This window comes from Pogona vitticeps, chromosome 9, assembly GCF_051106095.1.
Source record: "Pogona vitticeps strain Pit_001003342236 chromosome 9, PviZW2.1, whole genome shotgun sequence".
Lineage (NCBI taxonomy): Eukaryota > Metazoa > Chordata > Lepidosauria > Squamata > Agamidae > Pogona > Pogona vitticeps.
The window spans coordinates 11,394,551-11,420,775 of NC_135791.1; the positions used below are offsets into that span (position 1 = coordinate 11,394,551).

General features: G+C 41.8%; 1 protein-coding gene and 1 long non-coding RNA gene across 9 annotated transcripts in view; one reads left to right on the top strand and one right to left on the bottom strand.

Annotated features, from left to right (window-relative positions):
• The window catches only part of PTPRU (protein tyrosine phosphatase receptor type U), a 464,942-nt gene that overhangs the window by 315,460 nt on the left and 123,257 nt on the right, over positions 1-26,225 (top strand). For all 8 annotated transcript variants that reach the window (XM_072979748.2, XM_072979749.2, XM_072979750.2 and 5 more), the window contains exons 11-14: positions 1,168-1,270; positions 5,051-5,324; positions 17,491-17,527; positions 24,401-24,539. In XM_072979748.2, coding sequence (XP_072835849.2) covers positions 1,168-1,270; positions 5,051-5,324; positions 17,491-17,527; positions 24,401-24,539 — 553 coding nt within the window. The remainder of the gene's footprint in view (positions 1-1,167; positions 1,271-5,050; positions 5,325-17,490; positions 17,528-24,400; positions 24,540-26,225) is intronic.
• On the bottom strand, positions 9,689-12,361 carry LOC144584292 (uncharacterized). The gene is made up of 2 exons (XR_013538447.1): positions 12,319-12,361; positions 9,689-9,843 (listed from the first exon to the last, which is right to left on the bottom strand). It is a non-coding gene; the product is annotated as an uncharacterized LOC144584292 (long non-coding RNA).

Below are 26,225 nucleotides of genomic sequence, written 5' to 3' on the forward strand. Positions count from 1 at the left end.
AAATGAAGCCTGTGGGGCACTCTCACCTCCCCAGGATCCTGATGTGACTTCTCAAATTGTTGACAGAAACCCACTGGTTGGGGGAGAGGGGGAATGCTCCAAGCAGGGGTGCATCAAGGGACAGCTGGTGTTCGCCTTGCCAACGAAAGAGGCCTGGCTGTTTTGCTGTGATTTAGGTGAGATGGCCGGACTTGGATGAAATTTCACAAGAGAAAGAACCCAGTGGGTGTGAACCCCAGTGGTGGGAAGGAAGATCAGCCACATATGCACTGTATTCAGTTTTGTTGTTGTTGTCTAGTCATTTAGTCGTGTCCGACTCTTAGTGACCCCATGAACCAGAGCACGCCAGGCCCTCCTGTCTTCCACTGCCTCCCGGAGTTGTGTCAAATTCATGTTGGTCGCTTCGATGACACTGTCCAACCATCTCATCTTCCGTCGTCCCCTTCTCCTCTTACCTTCACACTTTCCCAACATCAGGGTCTTTTCCAAGGAGTCTTCTCATGAGATGGCCAAAGTACTGGAGCCTCAGCTTCAGGATCTGTCCTTCGAGCTTAAACTAAAAGTGAATTCCCAACTTCTTCTTCCATGAGCAGGGAGGCTGCAGCCCTCCACATGTTGGTGAACTACTCTCAATACTTCGGCCTATTAACCCAGTGGGCTGATGGAAATTGGAGGCCAACCACTTTTAGAAAGCCACAGCTCCTCCAGCCTTTATCTGTTGGATGCTTAATACATCACTTGCCATTGCATATTTGATATAGCTAGGCTTCCAAGTTGGTACTCTCTTTTGCTCCATCCTTTTTTCTAGTGATGTGTATGATACCTAATATCCCTTCTGCCTCTTCAGGAACCTGTATCTTGAGGTGACTTATTGGCTCTGCCTAACAGTAGGGCTATCTTTGTGTGTCTAAGTGTGTGGTTGGGTTAACATTTTAGATACCCATGGCATGCCATGCCACTGATATATATATATATATCAGTGGCATGGCATGCCATGGGTATCTAAAATGTTAACCTAACCACACACACATATATATTCTTTTTATGGATCTTATGTATTATGTCTACATGGACCCCCAGATCTGCAGACAAAAGAGCGCTGCAATTGTGAGTTTCTCTGTTGAAATTATACCTCCCTTTGATGACTGTCTATGGCTTCTATTTCAGCTCCCAGCTTTGATTATGGGGACATGCCTTCCCCACTGGGTGAGTCAGAGAGCACCATCACTGTTCTGCTGAGGCCAGCACAGGGCAGAGGTGCCCCAATCAGGTATGGGAAATCCCATCTACTCAAGCAATATATGCACCTTTTAAAATTTTTGATGCCATTGTAAATTGAATTAATGTCATTTTCCCTTCCTTTAAAAAAGTATTAATTGCACTCACTTATTTTCCCAATAAAAGTAATCACACCTAGACACACAGATACACATAATGTTTGCCTTGCAGGGGACACCATTCTGATATCATGCTAATAATTATGTGTTTTGCTATGCAGATATTGTTGATGGGTAGCTTGGACCAAGACATTTTATTGTCTGAGGTGAAGGACAAAATGGCACCCCAACAGTGAGAGCATGCTCCACCACAATTGGACATAGCAGCCTAGCTTAGGGAATGCAGGGTTGGCTCTGTAGTGTGCATAGATCTCTCTTCCAACACCACACTGCTTCATAGAGTGGCCACACGTCTTTTTAAAAAGGCTTTCAAAGAACTGCCCAGTACAAGTTTGGTTTAAAGATCAAAACCTATAAGGAAGAAGATCAGGGACCTGGGAGATACCTGGTCGTAGTCCTCCCTACTCATATGAGATACAATGTGTTTGTGTGTTCTGTGCCATCAAGTTAGAACTGACTTATAGAGACTTTAATAAGGCTTTCAAGGTTAGTGAGATATTTAAGGAGTGTTTTCACCAGTTCCTCTCCCCCAGTCAGCTTCCATGGCGAAGTGGGGATTCAAACCTTATTTTCCAGAGTCCTACTCCATCACTCTGTCCACTATAGTACAATGGGAATCCACTGACATACACTGTAATTCTATTTAAATCATAAAATATTTTTTTATTTTGTATCTCTCTATATAAGTATTTGCATTTTAATGCAAATAGGCACACTCTTTTGCTTCTTTTTTTTCTAGTGATGTGTATGCTACCTTAATGTTCCTTCTGCTACTCAGGCATCTGCAACTTGAGATGACTTACTCACTATGCCTAATGGTAGGGCTGTCCTGGTGTGAGTAAGTGTGTGGATAGGTTAATACTTTAGATGCCCTATGCCGTGCCTCTGATACATATTTCCAATTCATTAATCTTCTCTGTCATATCTAGATGGACCCAAAATCTGTAAATTTCAGAGCCCTGCAATTGTCCACAGTTTCCAAGCAAACTGTTCTACATGCCGATCTCTTTGTCCCAGACTCAGCCTCCGTTCTGGGTTTACCTGAGTCCTCTTGATTAGCTACCCTCTTTCAAAAGACTGGTTTAACAGGGGGAAGGGGAGTTTGATTAGAGTTATGTCAATACATTCAAATAAACTAACAACAAATATTTTCTGTGTAAACAAAATTATAAAAAATGTGAACTACAATAACTGAAAAAAAGGAACAACAAAAATGCAGGCTAATAAACTCAACTGAAGATCAAAGCAATTGGTATCATCATTGGGCGTGCACCTCCAAGAAAAATAGTATGTGGCACTGTTTGGCCTAAATCCTCTCTGCTGTAAACTTGGATATGTTGACTTGCCCAGGTCATGCCATACAGGTAGTTTTGGATGGAGGCTGACAACTTTGTATCTCAACTATGGGCAGTTTTTTCTTGTTTGTACATGAAAATAGCAGGCTGACACTGAGTTTGACTTCAGTTCAACCGAACACATGAACTTGGCTACAAATCTGAATTGCACTGTTTTGCGAGTATTTTTGTTGCGAGCCACCCACAGCCAGAACATGAAAGACATAGAGACTCATGTGGTTGCTTGCTCACTTCATTCTCATCTCTGTAATTAGAATCTTTATTTACCAGTCTTGCTAACAGAGACCGCCCACCGGCGTCCACACCTCCTCACCTGAGGTAACTTTCTCATTGGGACAGAGAAGATTTTGTTGCAATGGCATATTATTATTGTTTTAAAAAGGAACAGCAGCTTTAACAAGGCCTGTGTCTGCCTTAAAGTGTAAAGTCTGCTTGGGAATCTTGTCAGATGTTTAAACAGTTCCCTCTGACATGCTGTTATTATCCTTTGTGAGATAGGCTGAGAGACAGGAGATGTTCCTGAGCTGGCATCTTTAATTACAAGCTTCTCACATCCAGGCTTTCTCTGTGTTTGTCCATGGTTTGCACCCTCAGTGCCAGAGAGGGAGGCCCTGCTTTTGTAGATATCCTGGGGGATGCTGTCTGGATGAGTAATTCAAGTCCCTGCACCCATTCTGCACCTGTCTGACAAGAGTCTTGCTTCCTTGAGTTTTGGCAGCAACAGAGTACAATCAAAGCTGAGCACCTACCTTTGGCAGTTGTCTCTCTGTAACACTGCTTAGCCAAACTCTGTCTCTCATGGCCCATATTTGGTACCTTCCTATGGGGGAAAAGGGTGGCAACAACTCTGTTTCACCAAGTCATTGGAACCCACTAAATCTTTCATAAATGAGGGGGCCAAATTGTAGTCAGTATGTCTCCTTCCTAGTTACATAACTTATTGGCTCAGGTCAAGACAGACCTCAGGAAGCCATAAGCTTTGTGACTTTATTGAACTTTCTGCCATGTTAGCATCGCTGGCTATAAGTAATAGCTATTCTTGGATGCTCTCCACAATAGCACCCTTGCATTCCAAACACAATTCTGGTTTGCTCGTAGGGCTTAGGAAAAAAAAAGGTATTTTGTAATTTGCCCTAGCATTTGCAACTGGAGTGTTTCTGTGTTTGAGGAGGAGCAAAATTATTTTTTGGGTTCACAGAGAGAGGAACTGCCTTGCTTGGTGGCAGCAGAATTGAGTCTTTTTCAGTTTTTCTACTGCATTTTTTAGTAGAATTGTTGAGGCCAGTGACTGCTACCCAGAAAATCACATGCACGTCATTTTCCTGGTATATTCCTTAAGAAGAGTACCATAGCCATTCTTTCTCATAAAGTGTGCTAGAATAATGCTATGTTCAAGACATTTTTGAAACAAGCATGCACTTTTTCTACATTTCCACTTGGAAGTCTTAAGTTAGTTTGTCAGGATAAAATTAGTTTAGTTGGTATTTAAAGCAAACTAAATATTTTATGTTATGCAAAACAGAACATTTCAACTTCATTGAATGGAGTTTTCCAAATCAAAATGTGTGTATTTGTGGGTGGCGGCGGCTAAGAATACAAATATATGCAATTAGTGAAAACAGTTCTTGAAATGTGTTCAAACTATATATGTTTTCAAAATACACAGAATACATACAGAAACTTAAAATAAGTACAAATTCATGCAGATATTTAAAAAAATGTCAAGAGGGTCTTCTCTGTGGCTGCTCCCAGGTTGTGGAATGCTCTCCCTTAAGAAGTTAGATGGACAATCCTTTAAATTATCATTTTATGTTTCATTGTATTTTCAGCTCTGTAATTTACTGTGACTTCAGACTGACTTGTTTTAATTATTGTGATCCCCTCATTGGGGATCAATCAATCAATCAATCAATCAATCAATCAATCAATCAATCAATCAATCAATCAAATACGTTTGCACCAAACTAAATTCAAAATTGAAAAAGGTCTTAATTTTTCTTCTTCTTTTCTGAATGTAAAATTGGAAACAGATAAATGAAGAGAAACCAAAATGGAAAGATTGGTTCCCCTAGATGAGAAGTAATATAAGGATGATAGCATGCCTTCCATCTGTAATGTTGTCATCCAGCTCCATGCAGCTAGAAAATAAGTTCTTCCTTATTCTGCAAAGAACTGCAGGGTGTGCAGGTGGTCTTCTTCTTTTTGTTCTCGAGCCTCAGGGCTTTGTTGGCCTTCTCTGATTTCATTTATTATCTTTCTCTTACTCTCTCTATCCTACTTTCCTCACTGTGTCCCCAGCACATACCAAGTCGTTGTGGAAGAGGACAGGCCCAAGAAAATCAAGCGAGAGGCAGGTGGTCAGGAGTGCTTCCCAGTGCCGCTCACCTTTGACGACGCAATGTCCCGCGGGTCTGTTCACTACTTTGGAGCTGAGCTTCCACCCAGCAGCCTCACGGAAGCCAAGCCTTTCACTGTAGGAGACAATCAAACATACAGTGGCTACTGGAATCCACCTCTGGAGCCCAAGAAGGCTTATCTCATCTATTTCCAGGCTATGAGCAACCTCAAAGGGGTGAGTAGTAACGTGCAGGTGTAAGCTGAGATGTGCTGCAATCTTGTCTCAAGAAGGATTAATGTCCTGTCATTGTGAATGTGCATATTACAGTGGTGCCTCGCTTAATGATTGCCCTGCTCTGTGATGAAATCGCTTGACGATTAGGTTTTTGCGATCGCTTTTGTGATTGCAAAACAATGTTTTAAATGTTTGTTTTTTTTTGTTTAATGATGATCAGTTCCCTGCTTCGGGAACTGATTTTCCCTTTACGACAATCAAAAACAGCTGATTGTCGGGTTTCAAAATGGCTGCCGGCTGCTTAAAATGGCTCCCCGCTGTGTTTTTGGACGGATTCCTCACTTTACAGGCAGTGAAAATGGCTGCCCCTATGGAGGATCTTCGCTGGATGGTGAGTTTTCAGCCCTTTGGAACCCCATTGAGGGGTTTTCAATGTGTTTCAATTGGCTTTTTCATTTCACTTTATGACGTTTTCGCTCTACAGCGATTTCGCTGGAACGAATTAACGTCGTTAAGCGAGGCATCACTGTATATGGTGTTCTTGCATGAATGCTGGAGTGGTCTCAAATCTAGGGGACAAGACTGAAGTCAACAACTGGTCAGCTTCAGCACTATTGCAGCAACAAGTGCTGCCACACTGTCCACTGCAGGAGGATTTAACAACTTTTGGGAAAGGAGTTGTTGTTGGAGTCCATATTATGCATGCAGTGACCCTGTGTCTAATTCCTTCCCCACAATCTCCAGTTTAAAAGGAGTAAGTAAGCAGATAATGGGAAAGATTTCAGCTTATAATTCAGTGTTCTGCATCCAGGAGAGCTTGGAAATGTTATTATTTTGGACTGAAGGAACCAGATTGCCAACTACAAGGCCACATTTCCAAGCTCTGGCTGCCAGACAACACAGAGAATTTACCCTCGAGGGACAAACATTCTGACCAGATATTTCTTATGTTCCTAATTCAAAAGCTCCATCTGCACAGCGCTGATATTTGTAGGCTTCTGTATGATGATCCATAAGTTCGAAAAAATTATTCTGGTTATGGATTGAACATACATAAGCATATGCGCCATCATGTGTAAGCTGGTACATGCAAACACGTGCCCTCATCAACGCACACACAAACGCACACAGAGCGCATTCTATCTTAATGGAAGCACTGAGTATGTGCTCTAGTACTGTAGCCCTATAGAGTGCTTGGCCGCCCTTAAATTTGCTCTTTTAGCACCTTGAGGAGGCACTCTAAGATGCTACTGGTCTTTCACAAACTAGAGAAGAAACAATGAATATATTGTGGGGCAGGCATCTGATACATCTTTGGCCAACTGATTCCACACCCCGCCCTCCATTCTTGTCAGGTGAAATGTATCAGTAAAAGGTAATTAGTGATCATTGCCATTGGAAGAAACTAGTTACAGGTATCAACATTACTTTCATGAGTTGGCCTTTTAAGCTAAATTTATGCAGTTAAAAAAGCCCAATAGACTTTTAGAACTTACTGTGTCTTCCACACCCAGGAAGTCAACCACTCCTGCTGTTATGGGACCAGCCAGCAGGGACCCAGGCCCTCATAGGTTTGGAAGATAGTAGGAGTTGTGGTCTCACTGCCCATTAAGCTTGATAGGGGGCACCTTCTGAAGAACTATGACTCTCAGGAAGCCCCATGACAACTTGATGCTTGCTTGCTTCCTTCTTTCCTTCCTTCCTTAATAACAACATGATGCAAGCATTAGGGAAGCCCATGAAGCTTCAAAGGTTGGCCATTCTCTAGGTGCATGAAATGTAGGGATCTGCAAGGATGTGTTTTTGGAGAATTCTGGGTGTTGAAGTCCAAAAAACAAAGATTTGCCTGCCTACAGCTATACTCTTAATCTTCTTTTCTCCTGGCTAAGCATAGCCAGCCATTCCAATCGCTTATAGGCTTTGGCTTTGAGATATCCCATTATCCTGGTGCCTCTTCTTCACATGGGCAAAGTGAACTCTTTATTACTGAGCTACAGCCTCTTGCCTTGGTCCAAGAGTGGGTAATTTGTGGCCCCCAAGAAGTTGTTGGACTGCAATTCTAAGTATTCCTTATCATCAGCTCTCTGGATAAGCCTGACAGGACTTTAAATTCAGCTATCTGGGGAGGGCAACATTCAGCTCATTCATGCATTCACATGCCAGTGATGATCCTGCTTGATGATCAGAAACATCCTTCCTTTTTCTGCCCCTGGAGGGGGAAAAAGCAATCTCATGGGGTTTCTTAGAGCAGGACTGGAGGTGGAAAAGGCTAGGCAGCTGGCAAAGAACATCTCAGCAGACAATGCTCCATTTGGCACCCTTCCCTGCAGTGGCCTCTTCACATCTCTCAACACAAGGAGATGTCCTCTGAGAACCCATAGCTTTTCCTGTCCCCTTGAGCTCCCCTCACAGGGTTTATTGTCCTGTTATGACTGAGAATAAAGTTTATCCTTTCCTTGGTAACTCAGCTTTCACAGAGGAAATAAATGTGACCTGACTAATCCAAGAATCTGTTACGTGCCTCGGCAAAGGCTTTTTGAGATAACTGCCGGAATCATAGGGGTTCCCTCAAGAGAATTATCTATGCCTTGAACTGGTGCATTCCAGCAGTTCTTCTCTGACCCAACTGAATGAAGTTGGTAGTATCGAGTTAGGATTTGAGCAGCAGACGCCAGTAGAGCTGTATGGAAATTTCCCCCACAAATACGTTTCTGTGTCTTATCAGACAGCTGGCAAAAATAGAAGGTGTGGCTTTGAATGGTAGTTCTCTCTCTCTCTCTCTTTGAGAGATATGCTAACTTTCCTTCAGGAAGCTCCAGGTAATATACACAGCTCTCTCAGTTTGTCTTCATAACAATCTTAAGAGGTAGCTCTGGTGGGTGGGTGGAAGCATGTTGGTCGCTTCGATGACCCTGTCCAGCCATCTCATCCTCTGTCGTCCCCTTCTCCTCTTGCCTTCATACTTTCCCAACATCAGAGTCTTTTCCAGGGAGATTTCTCTTCCCATGAGATGCCTAAAGTCTTGGAGCCTCAGCTTCAGGATCTGTCCTTACAGAGGGGTGTAGATACCCCTAATCAGTCTGGTACCACTTTACACTTTACAGTCTGGTGTTGTGGCTGCATCCTAAATAATTCTAAAATTTGGTTATAGGGAGGTGCTTAATATTCTGTTCATGAGAGTGCGCAATAGGTCACTATCACAGAATTCTTAACACCTTACCAAACTGCCAGTCCCAGAATTCTATAGGACAGAGTGGTATCAAACGGATATAACTGTCTGCGGCAGATAACAAGCTTTGTCTAATCCAGCAAGTCTCTTCTTATGACTTGGTTTTGGCTCTCATGTGCCCGACTCAGTGACAAATGACAGAGGCAATTGATTTCACAGTCCACCTGCAGGGAGAATGGAACAGCTGCAAGGAGTTGCCTTAGATTGATTTTCTCTCCGACCGAAATTCTTCCCAGCGTCCTCCTTATGGATGCAGTCTGGTTCTTATGAACTTCAGCACCAGAATATTCCAAATGGCACCATCATAACAGATAGACATTAAGGAAAATTATGCTCATTTGTTTCATTTTTATCTGCCACAGTTGTGTTATTAGCATGTCATTTGGCTGGCATACGAGCTATACAGGGAGAAGCCTTCAGGGACTCCTTTGGCAGATGAGATTGCCCAGAAGGCTGGGAAGAAGATAGTGACAAATGGTTCCTCTGCTTGGTGGGAGGGACTTCCCAAAACTCCAGATGTATGGGACTGAGGCACTGCTGCGCTTGTAGGATTTGAAGGGCTTGGCGGAGAGCTCTGTCAACCTGGCGGGGGGGGTAATGTTCTCCCCTTTTATCCGTGAGAATTTAGTGCCAAGCATGTTCGTTTGCAAATGTGTCTATAACGACAAATGATCGAATTACAATTTAATGGCCTGCTTTTATACTAATTTACACAGAAAGCAGTGTGTGTCATTAGAGATGGGAGAATCTATCAATTTTCTCTTCCTGCCACATTCACATGTTGTAAACCTCACATTTCTCTTGTCCTGAATATAAAGACCTTGTGGCATTTAGATACATTCTTTAAAAAATGAAGTGAAACATAATTCTTCCTTTGCACTGGCCAAATTCAATAGATGTGTCTTCCTTCCTTCCTTTGTTCCACCGATCCTCTTTCTTTCTTTCTTTCTTTCTTTCTTTCTTTCTTTCTTTCTTTCTTTCTTTCTTTCTTTCTTTCTTTCTTTCTTTCTTTCTTTCTTTCTTTCTTTCTTTCTTTCTTTCTTTCTTTCTTTCTTTCTTCCTTCCTTCCTTCCTTCCTTCCCTTCCCTTCCCTTCCCTTCCCTTCCCTTCCCCTTCCCCTTCCCCTTCCCCTTCCCCTTCCCCTTCCCCTTCCTTCCTTCCTTCCTTCCATCCTTCCTTCCTTCCTTCCTTCCTTCCTTCCTTCCTTCCTTCCTTCCTTCCTTCCTTCCTTCCTTCCTTCCTTCCTTCCTTCCTTTTGTTCCTCGTTCAATATTCTTCTTCTTTCACCCTCTGTGTGAAGGAGAGATAAAGGAAAGTGAGCCATCCTTGGTAATAGAAGATATAATTGAGGAAAAAGAGGGCGATGACTTGAAAATACCTGAAATGCAGTATGTTGGGAGAGATAGAAAAGGTGAAAAAGGAAAAAGGGAAGGTTGAAATATGTCTGGTGGAGGAGGAAAGGAAAAGGGGAGGAGCAAAAGATGTCAATCTGGGAGGAGGAGAGTCTAAATGTGAGGGGAGAACAATGGTTCAGGAGGAAGCTGGAAGGAGAGGGAATGAGAGAGAAGGAAGAAAGTAAGCATGATAGTGGTTATGAAAAGGCATGTGATTTACTGAAAGATTTCCCGAACTTGAAAGTTGGAGGACTGTTACCAGTTCCAGAGACGAAGAGAGAGAGAGAGAGAGAGAGAGAGTGGTGGAAACTCGGGAGTGGACGGACGGTCATCATGTTCCCGTGTGTGCAAGGCCAAGGAAAGAAGGTGATCAGTCCAGATTCCACCTACAATCAACCACCCCAGGAGGGTGACTGGGCTAGACACTCATGTTGCAGGACAATCTGTGCGGTGAGGAGCGCACCGCTTCAGAGACCCACCGACAAAGAACGGTTTGGCCCAGCACCCCAATAAGTTACCAGGACAGTGGACGTGAATTTATATCACCTAGTTATGGCTTGTTGCCGGAGTGGTCTTGTTTTGATCCAATTGAAATCATTACAGAAAAGTCAGAAACAAATAAAAACCAAATCATGAGTTCAGTTAATACATCTCCTACTTTATTTCCTGCCAAAAATGAGGAACTGCCAAAGGATTCTACTGGACACGATCACACTTTGTCCCATTAATTGAGGAAGGCCTCTCCAAAGTCTTCCTTAAAAACCCTGCTTTCAGGAGCTTCTTAAAGATTCAGAGGGAGGCTGCCTGACATATACCTCCTGTGAGAGGGCGTTCCACACAGAGGCTGTCATGACTGAGAAGGTCCAATTTATTTTTGATGCTTCGCAGCCTTCTCTAGGTGTCAGTAGTCATAGGCGTGAGGTCTGTGAGTAGCAAAAGACAAACAAAAGACATACAGTGAACTTAATCCGTATTGGAAGGTGGTTCTCAAGTTGAAAAGTTCTTATGTTGAATCTGCATTTCCCATAGGAATGCATTGGAAACCATTTAATCCGTATCTGCTCTTTTCCGTCCATAGAAACTACAGTGGAACCTCTACTTAAGAACTTAATCCTTTTTGGAATGGTGTTCTTAAGTTGAAACGTTCTTTAGTTGAAGCCAAATTTCCCATAGGAATGGACTGAAAACCAATTAATCCGTTCTGGCTGGTTTTTTTTGTTATGTAGAGGTGCGTTCGTACATTGAAGCATTAGTTCCCATAGGAACTAATGCAAAGCTGGTTAATACGTACTCTACCACTAGGGGGAGAACTTTTTTTAACCTAAGTTGACCTAAGGTTAAAAAAAGAGCAGGAAAGGTTTTTTTTCCTGTTCTTATCTTGGATTTCTGTTCTCAAGTAGAAGCAAAATTTAGCAAATGGAGCTGTTCTTAAGTTGGATTGTTCTTAAGTAGGGATGTTCTTAAGTAGAGACCCCACTGTAGTGGTACAGTTCCACGATGGAGATGGAAAAATAACAGAGGACAAAGAAAAGGCAGTGATGCTCAATTCCTGTTTTAATTCAGTCTTTCCCATAAGACAGACTATGAACTTACATACAAATTGGAAGTGCAAGTGGGGGGGGGGGAGCAGGATTGCAGCTGGAGATTGATAAACAAATAGTCAAGAAATACCTTGCCACCTTGAACAAGTTCAAATATCCGAGAGTACTGAAGGAACTGGCTAAAGAAATCTTAAGAACTGCTATCCATTATTTTCTTGAAAACACAGGAAATGGGTGAGGTGCCAGAGGATTGGAGGAGGGCCAATGTTATCCTTATCTTCAAAAAGGGCAAAAAAGAGGAACCTGGGAACTACAGGCCAGATCGTAAAGTAGTCATTGTGCAAGCACCTAGAAAACAATGCGGTAATAACTAGAAGCCAACAAGGATTTGTGAAGAACAAATCCTGCCAAACTAATTTGATCTTGTTTTTTGATCAGGTCACTTCCCTGATAGACAGAGGGAATGCTATAGATGTAGTATATCTTGACTTCAGCCAAGCTTTTTACAAAGTGCCCCATAATATCCTGATTAGCAAACTAACTAGGTGTGGGATGGATAGATCAAGTGTCAGATGGATATGCAGTTGGCTACAGAATCGTACTCAGAGGGTGATGGTTAATGGGTCCTTCTCTAACTGGGTCCTTCTTTAACTGGGAAAAGGTAACAAGTGGGGTACCCCAAGGCTCAGTCCTGGGCCCGGTGCTCTTCAATATTTTTTATTAATGACTTGGATGAGGGAGTGCAGGGAATGCTTGTCAAATTTGCAGATGATACCAAATTGGGCAGAATAGCTAATACCCTAGAAGACAGAAACAAAACTCAAAATTACCTTGATAAGATGGAGCACTGGGCCGAAAGCAACTGAATGAAATTCAACCGGGATAAGTTCAAATTACTGCACCTCGGAAAAAGAAACCAATTGCATAAGATGGGGGATACCAGGCTCAGCAAAACAACAAGTGAGGAGGATCTTGGAATTTTCATAGATCACAAGCTAAATATGAGCCAACAGTGTGATGTGGCTGCAAAAAAAGGCAAATGCTATTTTAGGCTGCATTAATAGAAGTATAGTTTCCAAATCCCACAAGATGCTAGCCCCCTCTATTCAACACTGGTTGGGCCTCACCTTGTGTCTTGTGTCCAGTTCTGGACACCCTACTTCAAGAAGGAAGTTAACAAATTGGAACAAGTTCAGGGGACGGCGACAAGGATGAGCAGGGGGGTGGAAACCAAGCCTTATGAGGAAAGGCTGAAAGAATTGGGCATGTTTAGACTTGAGAAAATAAGACTGAGGGGTGATATGATAGCACTTTTCAAATATTTGAAAGACTGTCATATAGAGGAAATGCAAGATCTGCTCTCGATCATTGTAGAGTAGAGGACACACAACAATGGGCTCAAGTTAAAGGAAACTGGATTTTCGGTGGAATATCAAGAAAAACTTTCTGTTAGAACAGTACGACAGTGGAACCAGTTACCTCTGGAGTTGGTGAGCGCTCCAATACTGGAGACATTCAAGAAAAACTTAGATAATCACCTAGCACATATGCTTTGACTGTATTCCTGCATTGGGAAGGGGGTTGGACTTGATGGCCTTGTAGGCCCCTTCCAACTTAACTTTTCTATGATTCTAAATAGAAAGGCGCTTTGCTTACTTAGGACTAGACCCATTAAACCAGGTGTCCTCAAACATTTTAAACAAGGGGCTAGTGCTTTGTCCCTCAGACTGTTTTGGGGTGGACTATAGTTTGAAAAAGATATGAATGAATGGATCAAGTTTTAAAAAGAACTTTTTTTAACTTGATAGGGGTGATTTTTTTTTCTTAAGTGGAAAGTTATGGGTCCCTTCCAACCCTGCAGTTCTAAGACGTTGATGATCCTTAATGAACTACTGGATAGCTCAGTCAGTTAGGTCTCTGGCTAGAGGTTGGGAGTTCAAATCCCCCCCTGGGTCCCCTTGACAGGGGCTGGACCCCATGACCAATAAGGTCCCTTCCAGTCCTGCAGTTTTAAGATGCTGCTGCTGATGATGATGATTAAAGCCTCCCCTGACTTTATAGCCCTAGTCTCCTCTCTGATGCCCTCTCACTATCTGGAACAGACTTCTCTCAGAGAAAGGACGCCAGCTGCAGCAATTCCTCTTTTCCAGACCCTTTGAACCATCAGGATTGTGTCCCTGATGTTTGTTTGTTTTATCAATAAAAGAAACCCATACAGCTTCGTCCTGATCCCTAAAATATTATGAGTGATAGATGTGCACTTAGATAAGTGACTTATTAAGCTCACAATACTTAATGGATGTCAGATATGTAACATATGAGGGCTTCTTTTTAAACCAGCAACTGCTTATGCATACAGTATTTTACACAATAAGAGAAAATAAGCATATCTATTTATTTTATTTTATTTTTTGCACTCGATATCCCAACCAACGGGACAAATTGTCTGGGAAAGAGGTGATTTTGGAACTGAAAAGTAATTGAAAAGAATTGTGTGATATTTAAGAATGGCAGATTTGGGGGGGGGGGACCTGAAAAACCTGGTGGCCCCTAAATATTCATTTTAAAAGCTACACTAGGGACAAAGAGAAACAAGAATTACAGCCAATACCAAACAGGAAATGCATGGCGATTCCTCCCTAGAGACCTCAGGTTTTCCAATTGGCCGCCAGGCCAGATAAAAAGACTAGGTGGGCTGGATGTGGCCCGTGGACTGTAGTTTGAAGACCCCTGCATTAAACACAAGACTCCTTTTCTACTGTTTTGGAAATTTTCCTGTGTTTAATTTTGCTTTGATGAACAATTTATTTTTAATACAACATTTAAGTAAAGCAACAGTCAACAGAATCCATACACTTTTGATCACCCACTTCACCCAAACAACTGGATCTCTAATGAAGCCACTCTCAAGGGAGAAGTTGTCATTTAAGCCTCTCTCTGAAATATAGATAAATAATAGAACGGCAGAGTTGGAAGGGACCCTACGGAACATTGGATCCCGCCCCTGTCAAGGAGGCACCATGGGGAACCAGACTCCCAGCCTCTGACTCCACAGCCAGATACTTAAACCACTGAGCTATCCAGAAGTTCATACTCTTCATACTTTAAGATGTTACTCACAGTTTGTGTGCTGCTTGAAATTTTCTTCTGGGAAACTCATTCCAGGATCAAACAGCACCAAATTCCACTTAGCTGAATAGAATGGCAGAAGAGAATGTTGTTTGGTTCACAGTTTTATACAAATCAAACTAATTTTCACTTTGAAACTTTATGTGTGATCTACATCCCAATTATGCTTCAGTTTGACCACATCTCAAAATGTTGTGGTATTATTCTCTGATCTGAAATGCATACAAAAATGTATACATTCAGATAAATTGCACATTACTGTGCATATGCTCAGGAAAACATTATGCAAAAAAGGCATTTATTATGAAGGTACAAAATGGCTATGATTTTTTATGCATGCAATTTTTGTGGAGTTGAAAAAAACTGATAAAATTATGCAAGAAACGAAGTGGAAGTACTAAGTATAAACACTATAGAGAGTGAAACAGACAATCCATCTCTAATGAATATATTAGAATGTCTAATATTATATCATCCGATTGCTCTACCTGCCACTAATTTGGCAGTAGGTCTCTGGTGTATTCTGTAAATGTCTTCCAACCTTGCAACCTGAGTTGTGTTTTTGTTTAATCAAACAAACCCGTAGATACTGGAATATGAAGTTGGGGACTTTTGCGTGCAAAGTGTCTTCTCATTTGCTGAATGATTATCCCTTTCCCATGCTGTGGGCCCATAAAGCTAGTGTATTGTGTTTGCTGTGAATTGTGAGATGTGCTGGCAGAAGTGCTTTGGGGATAGCACTTCTGCCTCGATGTTAGCTCAGCTCTGTTGCACATGCACACTTGAGTTCCGTTCATGTAGTTGCACAGCAAGATTTTGGCTGTTAGGAACTTCTGTATCTAAAGTTTGTGCTTCCTCTGTGTGTGGCATATTTTACTCTGGGGACTAGACGCCTTACTGTAACAGTGGTTGCCCACCCTGACTTTTAATGTTGAAAATATATTGAGATTTTCAAGATGCTAATGTCAAGGTTTCTCCAGGACAGATAAAGGTAAAGGTAAAGGTTCCCCTTGACAATTTTTTCCAGTCGTGTTCGACTCTATGGGGCGGTGCTCATCCCCGTTTCCAAGCCATAGAGCCAGCGTTTTGCCCGAAGACAATCTTCCGTGGTCACATGGCCAGTGCGACTTAGATACGGAACGCTGTTACCTTCCCACCGAGGTGGTCCCTATTTATCTATTTGCATTTGCATGCTTTCGAACCGCTAGGTTGGCGGGAGCTGGGACAAGCGACGGGAGCTCACTCCGTTGCGTGGATTTGATTTTATGACTGCTGGTCTTCTGACCCTGCAGCACAGGCTTCTTCAGTTTAGCCCACAGTGCCACCACGTCCAGGACAGATAGGTCCACATTAATCACTCAGCCATATTATCTTAACTGTCCTGGTGTGGGTAAAATCCAGGAGGTCCAAATGTACTGATGACTAGGATCTTTCTGCTCAGTACCTCAGTCTGCTCTAACTAAGCAGTGCTTCGGATGAGTTACTAAAAATCCAAAGGGTTAAACACTGTGACTCTCACACCAACCCAGTGTTGCAGAGTTTGGAATTTCTGGTACAATTCCTTTTTGCTATGCACTAGAAGTACAGAGATCCACAGAGGAGAATAGCCACAGGTTCCACAGAGTTCATCCCTTTTTCTCATTAATTGGCACTTAAAATCTCAGTAACTCACTCTGAGACATTTATAGGAGAAAGAATAAAAAAAACATTCATTTACTTACAGTCAATTGAAGTTACAGACTTGTGTATGCTTCTTTCTTTACTCCATACATACTTAGAAATCAATTAAACAGATCAACAGGAAACAAAGCACCTGCTACTAATCCAGGACAGAAAGAAAAAGAGAACGGACCCTAGCCCAGAAAAATCCTTCCCAGTCACACAAACCACAGATAGCACACAAGGTTGCAAATAAAACTCCAACACCCTGCAAGATAGGAATGTTAAAAATACGACAAAGCATACAGGACCCCAGTAGATGTTTGAAACAAGCCTGATTTTAATATCACCAACCCTCTCAGCCCCCAAAGAACCAAACAGCTGTAAAATTGTGTGTTTTATTAAAGGTGGCTAAAAAATGTAAAACTTAAAAGCAGTTTCAACTGTTACAAAATAATCAGAAGGCTTGTACAGCAAAATAGGTCATAAAATGGTTTGAGGTAAGAACAATCCCAGAACAGTCCAACAGAACAAAATTAGAAAACTAGTTAATCTATACTTGCATCCTGGCATAGCTGCAGCATAGTCCCTGAGCATATACAGAGTGCATGTCATGTAGCAGACCAGGAGATGAGCAAAGCATTCTGCTAGAAGATAACTTGGCTAAACTAAGTTACTTCTATCTCCATTTTTATACCCAAATACTTTCCTGACCCTTCCAGAAGATCTGCAAATCTGCTTTCACAAAGAAGAGAGTAACTTCTTCCTTCCCTTCACTCAGTTGAAACCATTCTTCTGGTTAATTCTGTTCAGTCAGGGAGTGAACTCAGTCCAACCTTGAACTTTCCTTTATTACAGAGATAAGGTAAAGGTGTTTGATGCCTTCCAGTTACAAGTATACACTTTCTCTTCCTTCTCCTGTTCAGCTCATCCTAGGCATGAACCACAAAGCTTGATTTTCTAGAAGAGCAACTGTAACCATTATCCCTTATGTTTCCCATCACTTAGCAGCCATAATAAATCTAGGTTTGATTGCATTGATTGATTTATTCGTTTCGCCTCTATTTACTATGCTATGCAAAGTAGAAATGGGAAGGAAAGCTCACAGATGACTTTGGTAGAGTATTATTTCCCCTTTTCAGTTCTAGAGCAGAACAGAGCAAATCCTCTTGATGGGTACATAAAACGACTGTGTCTTTTTCTTCTTTCTTTAGGAAACAAGACTGAATTGCATCCGAATTGCTCGGAAAGGTAAACCTCCATTTTATATATTGCTTAGTTCAACCACTACAAATTAGCCTTTCTGATCTGTCCATTGTTGCCAGTAATGCAACATTTAACTTTTAATATTTAACTTATTGTGTTTTTAATTGTGTTGATTTCAATGCCGTGTGCCGTTTTAGGTCCCTTGTTGGGAGAAATGCGGTATACAAATAAAACTACTACTACTACTACTACTAATAATAATGGTGTTTGTTTTCATAGATTATTGATTAGGAACGGTAGCTAAGGCAGATTGGGGGCTCATAACCATGATGGGAGCACCCCACTGAAATATAGTTTGCTAGTGGTCAAAGCAGGGGACACCGCTACGTTTTTAATAACTTTATAATGGGTTCTGTGACTTGTTTTAAGTTTTTGTTTGTTTTATGACCTGTGAGCTAGAAAAAGGCAGCATAGAAGTTAACATAATTAATTAATTAATTTGGAATAAGTCACGTGCCCACTGTTACATTCAATAACTTACTATATTAATCTTTAAAGATTCTCAAATAAGCTTTCCGAATAGTTCAGTCATTTAGGTATCTGTCTGCGCAGCCAGAGGTTGGGAATTCAGTTCCTCCTTATGTCTTTTTGACAGAGGCTGGACTTGATCCATAGGATCCCTTCCACCTCTCCAGTTCTAAAATAATGATGATAATTTCTGGGATGGCTTCTTCATTCTGTCTAATTGTAGGGCTGGCTCTAAACCACACCTATAGGGCAGTCGACTTGGCATCTGTGTCCCATTTGCTGGGAAAAGTCCCACTTGCTTCATGCAAAGAAATATGGAGCTTTGCTGGGATCTAAAGAACATACATTAAATTCTTCATTCCTGTCAATTTATTGTTTCTTAGCTTGACAAGACACCTTGATCATGACTTCAGAATTCCATTCTTTGCTTCCAGGCAAGAGTGAAAGGAGGAGTGCATTTTTAGCTTGTCACGGTCTCTGAACTTCTGCAAACTACCTGTGAAAAGCTCATGTTCTTATTCTTTGAGAAATAAAGCATATATATTAAAATGAGACATAGAACAAAGGCCAACTAACATGAAGCACTGAACAAGAGGTAGAAACACCCCCCTTCACTGCTTCTGATACTTAAAGGTTCATGCAAAAAAGCAGCAACCACCATCATCTTGTGCAAATTGTATTATTTGTGTTGAAGCATTATTTTGCACAATTTTGCTCAATGTACCAAAAAGTTCTTCTTGGTTTCATTTTCTTCTCTTACTGAGAGGGCAACAAAATAACTTGCTTTCTTATGGGGTGAGAAAAATAATGGTGCAATTCCTTGTTCTCATCTAGGAAGAGAGATGCAAAGGTTTGTGTTCTGATGTTGGGACAGAACAGTTTCTGAGTTTGGATAGGACAGCTTGTAAGCCTCTTTATCTCTTTCATAAGCTCCAGAAGATACCCTTTTCTGACCTTTTATTTTATATATACAAGGTAACTTACTAAATGTGTGTGCTAGCTGTGGGTTGCGGCCATATATGTATGAAGTAATGCATGTATGAAGTTACTTATGAAGTAACAGCATATTTAAGTCATTGAGACATAAACATATAGATTGTGATATAAGCCACAATTGCAATGCATTGTGGCCTTTGTAGTCTTTAACCACTTTTACACAGCCAGTTTGGGTCAAATGTATTTGCAAGGTGAATAGGAGCAAGAATCTAACTGGTCTTGTAGATTTTCTAATGAAATGCATGGCTCATCATGAGGTGATGTCACTATTAAATTCCTGCAGAATACTGTACTCTGATGGGATTTGGCTGTGGCATTCCCCCATCCCCATCTAAGTCTAAAATCTAAACTCTAACACAAATCGGTTTCATAAATTCTTCTGTTGAAGCATTTGTTTGATATCAAAATACTTAGGACTTAAATTGGAAATGAATCTTTCCCAGGCGCCAGGATAATCCACAACCCCAGACTGTTGCAGAATTTAAACATTTGTTTTGGGTTAAAAAAAGCTAAATAAAGGATAACATGGATCTTTCAAGAAAACAAATTTCCGTTTTGTGAAGTCATGTCCCATTTTTCAGGGGGTGGGAGGTGGTGGCTTTGGATCTTGCAAACGTATGTTGAAAAAGCCAGCGAGAAGAACCATTGATTTGCTCTGCTATTAGTTTTGGCCATGTTTAATATTTTTTTTCTGTTGTTGTGGACTAATGGCCTTTTCAAATTCTCCTATTTGTAGACCAAGAGAGTAGAGGGCAGGGGTTATTTTATTCAGTTTGTCCAGGAGGGAGGAGAAATGAAAGCTTAGAAATATTAATGTTTTAGACTGCAACTTGCAGAGTTGTTTAGGCAGCTCTTCCAAGAGCTGTAGTCTAGAAAGGTAAATTTTCCAAGCGCTGAGAGAATCATCGCCCATCTTATACTTTCCTGAAGTTTGGAGATGCACTTTCTTAAAATCCATCCAGGTCGAATATGTTTTCTTCTTCTGAAGAAGGCCATTCAAATATTTCCTGGTCTAAAAATTCTTTACAGTACTTTTGTGAGAATAACCCCACTGCTTTTTTTTTTGTCTCTCTGAGATTTGTTTCTCCTTTGCATTGGGTTCTATGGGATGATTTGCTGTTTCTTTTTGTTAGGATTTAAGGCATGCTCAAGAATAAGCCTCTACGCTTGTCCGTGGATGCAAACCAGAGCAGAGTTCCAGAATATAAAGAGGCATCAAGAAAAAAAACCCTTTGCATTCTGCATGTTGCTCATCGCTTAGAGATGATCTGAGTACAAGTCAGGCGTCCAAGCCATATCAGTACTTCTAAGTATGCACAGCGTGGCGTTTCAAAGCAACAGCTCTTGTGTTAATTATTCTTTATAGCTTGCAACAGAGTCATGGAACAGATGGGTTACTTTGGAGAACGGAAGAGAAGGCAGCCTTCCATGCGTTTTCCTGCTTCATTGTGGCACATCTTGTCCACTGGTCTGTTAAATTGGGGGTAGCAAAGCATCCTGTTTAAACTGTGTGTGCACGTATGTTAGTATGGAGTGACTTTAAAATTACCAGATGCATCCGGGGCTAGGAGGCTCATGAATCAGGTTGGCAGAGGCCCCACTTGGGCACAAATGTGCTGTAGAAGCTACAAACAGTTTCAATTTAGTTTACCAGTGAAGGAGGTTTTATTCCTTCTTGCAGCAAAGAAGAAAAAGAACACGTTACAAGAGACATTGTAATGCAACATTAAACTCAGTTTGAGATCATTATCAGGCTACCTGAATGTGTAGTAAAAAAAAATCCTTTCTATGTTTCTAGACCTGGACAAACCATCTCACTTTGGGGGTCACGCAGGACAAACTTCATCAGTCCCACAAAGAAGGCACTGTGTCAGATATTGTTGACTCGTGATCTCTTTCGAATATTATCCGAGCATAACTAGGAAATTAAAGATGGCTGGTTCGTAGTATTTGCCCTAGGGCAAGGCAATTATTATAACTAGGTAGGGCTGAGTTCACATTTCAGTGAGAACTCAACAAATTTGCACCCCTTAATCAATAACAAGAATTTAATTGCCCTTTGAGATTTGCTCTTCTCGGAGTCAGTAACTAGTCATAATAATGAGATGTTCTCAATTATTTCCTTCTGTGATTACTAAGACTACATTACATTATGATTTGTAATGTACGAAGGCTAGCATAACCCCTTTACACAGCTGTCACTGTTTTCAGATGCTTTAATAGTTCCATTGAGTGGTAGGTGTGCTTTGTATTACAGCGACATGATTTGTAGCAGGCTGATGTTTTATAAAATGTAGTTTCAAAGGTAAGAATGGGGGTTTCTTTGGAATAATAAAGAAACTAAGAGTTTTTTTAAAAGTATAATTGTATTCAATGTTTATCACTTTGGGGTGATTACTGGAAACTTGGCATTTAAAAAGTATCTGTCCAAGTTCTGCTGAGAATTTTACTGGAAGCTTGTAGTGCGCACAGTTATGGCCATTCAGAGGTCATCTCATCAGAAAAGAAAAATGACTGTGTCGTGACTAGGGATGGGCATTAAACCGAACTGTGAACCAGTCCAGTTTTTGGCTGGTGCCTTGGGGGGTGGACTTACCTTCTCCGGTTGTGCCAGCGCTGCGCCGCCATGCCGATTTAGGCCAGCACGTGGACAGAGACAAGCCTGCCTGCTTCCCTTCTGAGAGCTTCATTTTGTTTTGGCACAAAACCACAAACCAGCCCACTTTGTGGGTTTATGCCCATCTCTAGTCATGACTCAAACAATGCTTAGCTTGGGTGTATTGTGCAATTGCTGCTTGATGTTTTAAAACCTGTTTTGTGTTTTCTGTTCAATGCCTCAGCATAGCCCTACATGAATATCTCCTTGTGAAAACTGGATTCTACTTAAAACTACCACTTCTCCAAGAAAATATATTTGTGCAATAGCACTAAGAGAAAGGATTTTTTTAACAAGCTTAGTGGGTTTTTGTTTTGCTGATGGGGAGTACATAATTTGTCTCTTTTATATGTTTATGGTTCCTTTGTTTCAGGACACCAAGCGGCTAGGTTTTGGGGAGTGTTTGTATGTTTTATTTTAATGTGGGATTGAATTGGAATGTTTACTAGAACATTAAACAGGCAGTGAATATGCTTGGCTGAGTATACGCCGTGAGCGGGAGTGCCGCTTTGTCTGGCCATTTCCAGACCGAGCCATCAGAAGGACACACTCCTCTTTGCTCCTTGGCGTAGCTGGTGTTCCACCCAGATGAGTCAGGAACATACTGCAAGGCGTAGTCAGTTAAATTTGTACCCACAGGCAGTGGCTGATTGGTTTTTCTGTCTTGCTCTCAATGGCAAAGGCCAGCATGCCAAGTCAGGGCCTGCCAGATTTCCCTGAGGGAGGCTGAAGATTTTAGTGGTCTGTTCCCAGGTACAGTAATGTCAGATGCTGTGTCATAAAGGACAGCATGCCTAAAGGTCATATGGTCACAGGGTGAGTGAATTAAAGGCCTTGGAAATGGATCTCAACAGATGGGAAACCCTGACATCTGAGCGTTCAGCCTGGAGGCAAGCGGTGCATCACGGCCTCTCCCAATTTGAAGAGTCACTTGTTCAGCAGGCTGAGGCAAAGAGGCAGTCACGAAAGCAGCAAAATCAGGGAGCTAGACGGGGTACAGATTGTATTTGTCCTCAGTGTGGAAGGAATTGTCACTCTCAAATTGGCCTTCTCAGCCTCACTAGACGCTGTTCCAAGTCCTCCATACAGAGCATGTTACTATAGTCTCTTGAGACTGAAGGATGCCTATTCTCATTCTCTTGAGTGAATTAAACAAACAAACATGATTCTTAGAACTGATCTGGGGCAAGTTCGTACGGAATACTTTATATGTTTAAAATGCCCATTGCCTTTCAAATCTACCTTATTTGCCGGCGTACAAGATGACTTTTTGGCCCTGAAAAACATGCCTCCAAGTGGGAGGTCGTCTTGTACGCCAGGTGCATGTCTAGCAAACCCTCCCTCTTTCCAGTGAAGTCACTTACCTGGTAGTAAGACCCAGTAGAGCCCAGCTCCTAGCCTGGGAACAGCCTGACTCTAGCGCTGAACAGCTGTCGGAACAGCAGAGAGGTGGCAGCCATTTTGAGATGCGACCACATGGCTGCTGCCTCCGAAAAGGAACCAAAAGGGGCAAAAGGAACTCTCCCCATGATGCAGCCAAAGCAGAATCACGCATGCGGAAGAGGGGGTAGTCTTATACAGCAAGTATATAACAAACTCTACATTCTGAGTGGGAATGTTGGGGGAGGCATCTTATACTCCCAGTCGACTTATACACCAGCAAATACGGTATATCATGTCTGATGAATTATTCACCAATCACAAAAATGTTGCAATTTTACATTATTTTTATTCAATTATTAGTTTGTTTATTGCTCTCTTTCCTCCAATGACTCAAGGTAGCCTTCATAGCTCTCTTCCTCTTTACAACAGCCTTGTTAGGTGGCACAGGCTGAGAGACAGTAGATAGCTGAAGGTCACCAGTGAGTCTCATACTTCTGTGGATCCTGGACCTCCCCAGTCCCAGCCTGATACTTTGACCACATTGCAAAACCTGAGATTCGTATAACAAGTAGCTCTACTAATTGTTCTCCCAGATTTTTGGGAGGCCTGCATGATACTAGTTAAAGTTGGAAATGTGTTAAAGTTGGAAATTCTAACATTCCACTGAGAATGTTGTTCTGAGGGACATTATTTGAAATTTTGAAAGAAAGTGTATTCACCAAGATCAGATTTATTAAGCAGAAAAAAGTGAATTGAGACTATTCCTACAGAACATGATGGTACACGTTCCTGCATGTTATTATTGCTGAGTAGCTGACTTTGAAAAATCAAAGGTTGATTTTGTGGCCAATATGGGCTATGGGCAAGTAACTAGAAGGGTTTCAACAAAACTGTTGAAGGCCCATCTCTTCAGGCAGGCTTTTAGTAACCAGGACTGAGTCCCTGGATCCTGGTTTCTTTGCTTTTCTACATTTTTAAACTTTTAAATACTTTTTAATTAATGGGTTTTCGTTGTTGCGTGTTTAATTGCTTTTTAATCTGTAACTTATTGTCTTTTAATATTGCTTGTTTTAACATTATGAGCTGCCTTGGATCCTCTCACTGGAGGAAAGGGGGACTACATATGATCCTAAATAAACAAATTTTATATAAAAGGTGTCCAAAACCCCTTTACCCAGCATATGTACTGCCTTTATCATGTGGATGTTGCAGAATCTCTTGGGCTGAAGGGAGGGAGTTCCTCAGCCTCAATGTACATGACCGAAGGGAAGAAAGTGCTGGTTTATTTATGCCAGTAAAGCAGGTCAGAGCAATTTCTGTTTTTGACCCATCTGTCCTGTGTTTGTCTCCTACAGCTGCCTGCAAAGAAAGCAAACGTCCCCTGGAAGTGTCCCAACACTCAGAGGAGATGGGGCTCATCCTAGGCATTTGCGCTGGAGGGCTGGTGGTACTGATCATCCTCTTGGGGGCCATCATTGTTGTCATTCGGAAAGGGTAAGGAAACATGTCTCTGCCTTCGCCATGGGTTACAGCAACACCACCTGCCATTCGACATACTCCCTTCTTCTGTCATACAGGTATTTCATCTCACCAGTAGCCTAACAGGCTTGTTCTGGTGGTGACTCTCAGAGGAAGGGAAAGTTAGCCATTTCCAAGAGGGGACATTCCTGTATTTTAATAGAGTCTGACTGCTTCCTGAGCGAATACGCCTGACTGGAAGGCAGTTGTCTTTTGTTTTTGCACTGCCTGAATGTTGTGATACAGTTCTATGGGCAAAAACACACAGAGGGGGTGGAAATGTGCATCTTCCAGACAGTTGTGTACAAAGGGTGGAGGAAAATGCATGCCAGAAAATGTGTATATTGGGGAGAGTGAGCAAATGCATACGAGTGGACTTTAAAGAAAATTCGCAAACAGGGTGAGGTGCTGGGACAACATGGGAGCATGGTGGAATGCAAAGCAGACATGTTTGTCCATTGCTGCCCCTTAGGAATTGCTGTTGTTATCAAGCTGGAGTCAGCTAGTGCTCAATTTGTAGTGAACTTTGAGAAAATTTCAGGCTCAGGATATAGACCGGGATGAGCGCCTGTCTGAAACGCTGGAGAGCTAATGCCTACCTGTATAAACAACACAGACCTAAATGGATAAGTAGTTTAATGTAATATAAGGCAGCTGTATATGTCACTTCATAGATCTGTTGCAACTTTGGCTGTTGGGATTCACATGTGTGAATGTGCATCCCATTGAGAGATGAGAGTTCAGAGAAATTGCTTCTGCACCTGAATGCTAATTGTGGAGAAACAGAAACGCATCCTTTGCATACCATTGCTTTCAAAGCAAGCAAAATGTACTGCTTATATACTGCCTCATAGTGCTTGAAACACTCTCTGGGTGGTTGAAAATGTAATTATGCAGGCTACACATTGCCCCCCCCCAGCGAGCTGCATTCTCAGTTTACTGACCTAGGAAGGATGGGATTCTGAGTCAGCCTTGAGCCAATTACCCGAACGTGTTGGGATCAAGCTCAAGTTGTGAGCAGAGTCTTAACTGCAGTACTGCAGATTAACTACTCCTCCACGAGATCAGTGGTTTCACTAAAAGCAGTGATAATGCAGAAGGAGACTAAGACCCCAAGCCTCTCTTGTCTTGTTTCCAGGGATGTATTCTGTTTTAATCTGTCATACTCTGGTTTCTCTTCAGACCATATAATCTGTCTCCTTGTGAATAATTTCACACTTTTTCACAAAAGAATAAGAAATTCTCATGGACAAATTTCACATTGTAATAAAATGAGTCCCTTGTCTCAGCTTTGTGTTATATGTATCAGAAAAGGCACATAAAGTACCACAAAAGGTGCCTTATACTACTTCAGCTGAGGTGTGCAGTTTTCAGACTTGAGACCCTGGGTACAGTGGATGCGCAGCCACATCAGTTAGGAGGTTGCAGCAAGGCCAGCTGGACATAGTTTGCCTGAAAGAAGGGCAAACGTAACTGGGATCTGGAGTGGGTTTTTCAGGATCCCGGAGAGCTCCTAGGAATCCTTCACCTTGCTCTCAGGAAAGCTTTTAGGGCCTCCTAGTTTCCAGATTCCCTTTGCTAGCCTATGCCCTTGGCCTCCTCACCATGATTACCCAATGAATCTCATTACCAGACGTTAATGAGCTTGTAGATCTCATAAAT